Source organism: Tamandua tetradactyla, chromosome 17, assembly GCF_023851605.1.
Source record: "Tamandua tetradactyla isolate mTamTet1 chromosome 17, mTamTet1.pri, whole genome shotgun sequence".
NCBI lineage: Eukaryota > Metazoa > Chordata > Mammalia > Pilosa > Myrmecophagidae > Tamandua > Tamandua tetradactyla.
Window position 1 is genome coordinate 65,946,324 of NC_135343.1, and position 7,550 is coordinate 65,953,873.

At 39.5% G+C, this 7,550-nt stretch overlaps 1 gene segment (V, D, J or C); it reads left to right on the plus strand.

Annotated features, from left to right (window-relative positions):
* The first annotated feature begins 3,444 nt into the window (after positions 1-3,444).
* Positions 3,445-4,039, plus strand: LOC143661350 (immunoglobulin kappa variable 3D-15-like). The segment is given in 2 exon segments: positions 3,445-3,518; positions 3,702-4,039. Coding segments are annotated over 2 exon segments (372 nt in total).
* The last annotated feature ends 3,511 nt before the right edge of the window (positions 4,040-7,550 follow it).

A 7,550-nucleotide genomic window follows, 5' to 3' on the forward strand; every position in this document is an offset into this window, starting at 1 on the left:
TTTCAGCATCCCTCACTTGGTAACACTATAGTCTCACTCAGCCCTTCCCAAGCATCATACCATGTTTTTTTAAATGCTTTTCTTTGGAGTCATTTTAGATTTATAGAAAACTGGCAGATGGTACAGAGAAATCCCATACAGCTTAACCCACTTCCTCTTGATGCTAACATCTTCTATAAACCTGGTTCATTTGCAAAACTGAGCTATTTATATTGGTAAAATAATATTAACTGGAGTCCAGAATTTACTTAGGTTTAACTGTTTTTTTCCAATGTATTTTCCCCGTTCCATGTTCCAAACCAGCACCACATGTTGTATAAACTTTCATGAATTTGTTACGATAATGTTGTCTGACTTTTACAAAAGATCATGGTCACTGCTAATGCAATACTCCCATATGAAATGAACAGCATAGTATTTTATTCTATACATGAATAGTCTATGTGTTTTTCAACCAATCTCCTTATTTTAATGTGAATAATTAGTTTTTGCCCCTTTAATATCAATTTTGTAAATCATCACATGCACTCATTCATCCAAAAATGTAACTGGGAACTTTCATCAGGGCACTGTAGCTACAACGGGGAATGAACATTACATAGAGCGTGATGATTGTTTGAGACTCTGATGCATGTTAAAGCTGCTACATGTGAATCAACCCTTATAACTCACTTAGCCTGATGTTATATCTGCAACAGGAACACATGTTCTGAGTGTTCCCAGGTAAGGGCATGAGGCAGTGAGAGCAAATGCACAGGCAGCAGAGAGGTTCAGGTGTTCTAGGGATGCCCCCAGGTCACTCCCTTCTATGACAGATTCCTGTCCAGAATTCCTTGAACTGTCTGATAATGTGGACTTATAGCTAAAGAAAGGACTGATTCTGACAGTCTTTGAAGATAATTCAGTTCTTCCTTGTGTTTTCATAGCACAGTGTTCAGCCCTGATCCTGGGGATGTGGTCTAATGACAGGACATCATCTGTGGGTAAAAGGGGCATAAAACACACTTATTGTCCTGGAGGAAAAATGAGTCAACATCACTCAGCAATGAAGTAAATGGGATGAGAGTTCCTTATCTGTGGGTGAATTAATCTCCTTTTAAGATGAGATTGATTGATAAACACATATTAGTTTTTATCAATTAATAAACAGTGAGCAATTTATTATCTCTCAGTTTTGTAGGTCAGGAGTCTAGTTGAGCACAATGTGAAGGATTCTGTGTTCAGGGTCTTAGGATAAAATCAAGGAATCATTGAGACTCTGTTCTTTCCAGAGCTTGGAGTTCTCTTTCAAGCTGATGTGGTTGGACAGAATCAGCTCCCTGGGTGGTAGGATTGAGATCCTGTTTCCCTGCTGGCTGGGTGTCCTCATCTCCTACGTGCTGTCCTCATCCCTTCCCATGTGGCCCCTCAACCTCCACAGCCAATGTTAGATATTTTCAGCCATGTCAAATCCTAATTATCTATGAATCTTACTGAGTTCTTAGTCTCTGATCTGTACAGCAATCTTTAAAGGGCTCCTGTGAAATGGTCAGGCTTATTTGAATAATCTTCCCTTTTTAAAATCATCATTACATTTCATATGCAATTAAAGTCCAAGGTTTTCATTAAATATACAAAATCACTTCCCAACAGAATCCAAATTAGGGTTTGAACAACTGGGATAGGATTTGTATATGCCAGCAGCCAGGAAACTTGGGGACACTCTTATAATTCTACTTGCCATGGGGCAGGCACCAGAAAATGAACCCAGGATTCTGACATGGCAGGCAAAAATCTCCCTCTGAGCCACTGTGGCACCCCTCTTTTTACCTTTTATCAAATATTTATTTGCCCCAATTTTATATTTCACAGTGGTGAGTTTGGGAAAATTTAAAATTAAAAAATCATTATATGATTTTAGAGGAGAGGATAGAAGCACTAGCTTCCCAGCTGGCACAGAAAGGATAATGATTTCACACTTCCCAATTTGTAGCAGTGTTAATGCACATAAAATGACCTAGAACATGTCTGCTAATAAGATAATTAATTCTGACTCATGTTTCATGGATTCTCACTGCACTTATCCAAACCCTCTGCTTTCATTCAGTCTTTAAATTTCCCCAAGGATCAGACCCTAGTCTACTTTTTCACTGTTTAATTTGTCTTTCATAATAATTCAAGGGCATGTTCTGTGCATTTTTTGGATGTGTCCTTCCCTGAGCTATACAAGACAACTCCCTACTTCATTCATGCATGAGTTCAACTATCCACTTTCCCAGAAGGTCATTTCCACATGCAACATTTCATGTGGGCTCCTCTGTCTCAGTCATTCACAGAACACAATCTGTTTCATCATTTTATTTCCTTGACTATCTCATGTTTTTTTAATATATGTAAGCATAGCAAGGACATTTCATTGTAATGAAGCAGGAAACCTGTCAATTACAAAGTAGAAATTTAAATTAAGAATGTATGTATATTAACTTCATGGAAAAGCAGGAAAGAATACCATAGGGGATGAGGGCAAACCTGAAGAAAGTACTGGCATCTTCAAATCCATGTATGTGGTGGACTAAGAAACTGGTGGGGTTTTGACTGAGTAGAAATGTTTTCCTGGTGGTTTGGGTCTGTGCCACCCCATTCTTGTGCCTGGAAACGGCACCCTCACCAAGAAAGGTTTACATTTTTATTTCAATAATTCCATAAATATATATATTTTTAATTTTTGGTAGGAATAAATGCAGAACCTTCTCTGAGACATTGGGAGGTGGAGCTAACTTCCCTATTACCACTAGGTGGCACGATGACCCCTTAAATCTGTGGATACTTCCTTTATGATTTGAGAAACTGTTGGACCTAAAGGGCAGTGCCAAAGGTAACTTGTAAGTATCTGGTGACTCATTTTCAGCAACATTATTTAAGTTGGGAGCAATATCAGTGGTCTGGTTCTAAACAAATTGAGGTGACTTTGAGATGTCAAAAAAGAACTTCAAAAACATTTAAATTTCCGTATAGGCTGAGATGAACACACAGTTTGTCAGCTACATTCTCATTCTATCTAATAATATGAATATATTACACATAGTTCCTGGCACCATATTTCTAAAGTTCAATCAACTTCAGAAACTTTACATCGCTGACACATATATTCTATTACAAAATTAAGTATACAAGATTATTGTAGGTAGTTTGAATCATAAAATTCATAACAAAATATTTTTGATTTCATAATTTTGCTAAACTTTGTTGAAAATTTTGGTGTTCAGTTGATTTCTGGGACATTTGCAGCACTACACTCACATTTCCTGTGGTAATGTTATTTTGTCCCCTTTCTTCCATTATCTGTTTTCACAGCTCACTGCACAGTGCATTTCCCTTTATTATTCCCTGTGCTGATTTGCATAGACTCCTGGGGACTCAGCTGCTGCTCAGACTCTATTAATGGGGATTCTGTGGAGATGGGGCCTGAGTGCACCAGACGGTGAGCAAGATGCTGTCACAGTCCCAACTCCTCATCCTCCTGGGGCTCTGGGTCTCAGGTGAGAGCTTCAGAAGAGCAATGTCTTTATAAAGCTGGAGAGAGGGTTTTCACATGCAGAGTGTATGGACTGTTCCATTTCAAACAGATCTGATTATCTATCATAAATGAGGAAACCTATATTTGGATACATAGTTTAAATATTTGTGATTTATAGTGTGATCTTGTTCTTTTCTGCCTGCAGGTGCCAGTGGGGACATCGTGATGACCCAGTCTCCAGCCTCTGTGGCTGTGACTCCAGGGGAGACCATCACCATGAGCTGCAAGGCCAGCCAGAGTATTAGCAGCTACTTAGCCTGGTACCAGCAGAAACCTGGACAGGCTCCCAAACTGCTCATCTATGCTGCAACCATCCGGGAATCTGGGGTCCCTGACCGATTCAGTGGCAGTGGGTCTGGGACAGATTTCTCTCTGAGAATCAGTGGAGCCCAGGCTGAAGATGTGGCCACTTATTACTGTCAGCAACTTAAGAGCTATCCTCCCACAGTGCTTCAGCCTCGAACATAAACCTCCTCTCCCAGCTGTGGGGCACTGAGTCCTGCAACAGCAGCTGCTTCCCCTCCTCCTGCCTCTTCATATTGAAATTTTCTGCCTAGAAGTTCATGTTCCTGTCTTACTTGTTCTTTCAACAGGCTCTGTCTTTCCTTCAAACCTTCCTTTTCCTTATTATTGAATTAATTATATTCAACCTCCTTTCTAATTGCCAATTCCCTTCACTGCTTCTCTTTCAGTTATGCTCATTCTTTCAAAGGCAACTCTGTAGTACTTTGGCTCTGTCACTCTTGTCCCATTATCTGTGATTGACCAAAATCATGGCTTTTTTATGTGTTACAAGTGGAATATTTTGGAAAATATTTAAGTAAAACAATTATTTCAGCTGTATAAACAGAGAAACATTATGTGAAATAGTATTATTTCTGCACACCTTTCAGAAGCACATGGATTTAGACATTCAGTTTCAGGAACTGTCTGAGAAAGCCAGACCAGTGTAAACCAGAGACACCTATATAACTTCCTTGTTAAAGTTGATATTAAAGAATCCAAGCCTTTAAAAATATTTCTTGTTTGCTTGCTTTGAGTCAGATGCAAAAATCACTCCTTTTATTCTAGTTGTTGAGAGAGAAACTCACACATAAGTATGTTTCCTATGTCATTTTTCTATGAAAAAAATAAAGGTGAGGGGAAATGTTTTGCTGTAGTAAAAGTGGGTAGCTATTTAAAAGAGGATAATGTATCATCTATTGCAATGTTATAAACTTCCCCAAAACTCAGTGCTTAAAATGAAAAGAATTTTCAAAGTTGGCATGTTGATTGGTTCTGTCAATAGTGACATGGTTGACTTGTCTTGGTTGGGGTTGCCCTTGTCTGTCAAGTTAGCTGACAGGCACTGTTGGACCTCGCAGACCTAGAAGGGTACAGATATGTTTCTTGTTTTTCACATGGCTGTTTTTGGCCATCAGCTTGGTTTTGGATTGACTGGGCCATATGGGTCTCATCATCTGTGAGAATAATTCTAGCTGTTTCTGCTGGCTCTTGGAAGGTTTACAGGAGAAAATGTAAAAGCTTAAAAGGTGAAGGTTAATTGAAACCTGGACTCTATTCTCTTGATCATTGTAATTCACAGGACCAGATTGTATTTAAGGAGAGTGTAAATTGCCCATCTTGTTCAAGGAAGAGGCTGCAGAAAATATCACATTTCAAAAGAAACAGATGGAGGGGCTGTAGGGTGGTTCAATGGTATCAAGAATCAGAATTCTTGCCTGCAATGAGGAAGACCTGGGTTTGATTCCCATCCCATACACTTCTCCAAAAAACAGGCAAACAAGTAGCAAGCAAACAAACAAACAAACAAATCTGAGAAATGGTGCTGCAATAATGGGATATTCATATAGAAAAATAATGAACTGTGACCCCTGCCATACAGCATACAAAATAAAGACATGGATCCAGGGAGGCATGAAGGCTTTGAGACATTATTGCAATTGATCAACTGGGAGTGCACTGAGAAGGTATGATTTGTCCAAGGTCAGTGTTGCTGAGGAACTGAGAAGGGGCCAATGCACAGATGCTGTGCCACTCAGGGGCAGAAGGAAAAATTATGCCATAATAATTTATAGCTGGGATATGTGGGTAGGTTGTGCTGCTTTAGCATTTCATATTTCATCTTAATACCATGGATCTATCTGAATAGAAAGATGACTTTGGAGGAAAAACCATATTTCTAAGCTGGTAAATATGTTTTTATCTGGAACACAGTAGAGTTGAACCCAGAGGGTCTGTGCAGGTGAAACCATCCACAGTTTCTCTTCTGACTGGTGTTCTCCAAACCCCAGAAAAGGCTCCATTCATGAGGTTCTGATCATCAAGGTTGACACAAAGTGCTGGCTGAGGGATATTTCTGTAAAGAAAAAGGGAGATAGAAGTTGAAACCACATGCTTGGGTTAAAAATATTATAAGATATCATTCCTTACATAGGTTTTGATGAAGATAGAAGACAGTACCTTTTGCCTGAGATTTTCTAAGAAAACCCAGAGGTGTATATTGATATTTCAGTGCTACTGGTATAGTTTCTAATAACAGAAATATGCTCATGATGAACCATTTATCAAAAGAATTCACATGGAAATCATCTTAAAATAGCACGGGCCATGGTGGCTCAGCAGGCAAAGTTCTTGCCTGCCATGTGGAGACCCAGGTTAGAGTCATGGAGCCTGCCCATGCAAAAAAAAAATCATGACATCTAAATGTTGGCAAATGGAATTCTATCTCATAAGGGGAGAAGTAGAGGCTTCCACTATCCAATTTCCCGTGACTGGTGTCCACTGTGAATGAACCATCAGGATAGTCCACTGTCCATATGTGGTAAAAGTGCTATCATTTTAACCCATTTCTGTGATTTGCTGGACTCCATCTATGCCACCCACATCCAAGTACATTTTCCCCACCATGTTCCAAAACTCTTCCTTAAATCTGTAAACTGCATATTTAGTCTGCATTTTCAGTTTTAGTTTTGAGGGGACCCAACTCGTTTCTGCTGTTTGCATCCAAATCCTCGACCAATGTGAAAGAATGAAAACTGGAGTGGACAATGTTAGACAGAACCATTTATAGCAGGTGATGGGGAGTAGAACTCACCACTGTTTAAACAAAAGGCAGTAGGCATTAAGGATTGTGAATATGGTGAAGGAAAAGCAGTAGGTTCTTACTGGCAGGTCCTTAGAGTGAGAGAGGGATTTTCTGAGGTTGCTCTTTGGATGGTTTGTTTCCACAGATATGGAGGAGGGATTTACTAGGTTTCCTTTAGGACCATGTGGTTTGGATTATTTTCCTTTGAGATAATGCAGCTTCCTGGAGCTTGTGAAAGCAGAGAGACAGGAGGAGGGAGAGAAGGGGCTGCCTAGTTAGGAGTACTTTGGAAGGGGGGAGAATATGAGTGGGAATTCCTGGTACATAGGTATTTAGAAGAATTAGGACTTGGATGTGCTGTTTTTCCCTCCTATTCCCCTGGAGTTCAAATACATCTTCTCCCACACTGGTTTCAAAGTGGTGAGGAGGAGGGAGTCAGTGGGAAAGGGGCATGAGGGAGAAAGGCTGGCAGTTGGTCAAGAGATGGAAAACAGTCTTTGTAACAATGAAGCAGTGTTTTTATATTTGACAGCACTCAATGTCCATCAGGTTTCTTTCCCCAGGATATTAATTTCATATTAATTTCAAAGCACAGCAATACAATTAATTGTAGAACATATTTCAGACTTTGACATGGGTTACGATTTCACAATTTTAGGTTTTTACTTCTAGCTGCTCTAAAATACTGGAGACTATAAGAGGTATCAACTTAATGATTCAGCATTCATATTCATTTGTTAAATCCTATCTTCTATGTGTAACTCCACCATCACTTTGATCTTTACATACCTCTCTTTAGGGGTGTTATGGCTATGGCAATTGTAAATTTTTCATACTGGAAGAGTCTGCCAATTATATGCAGTAGGGAGATGGAACTATCTGATGTTCTGGAGAGGCTGGACCAGG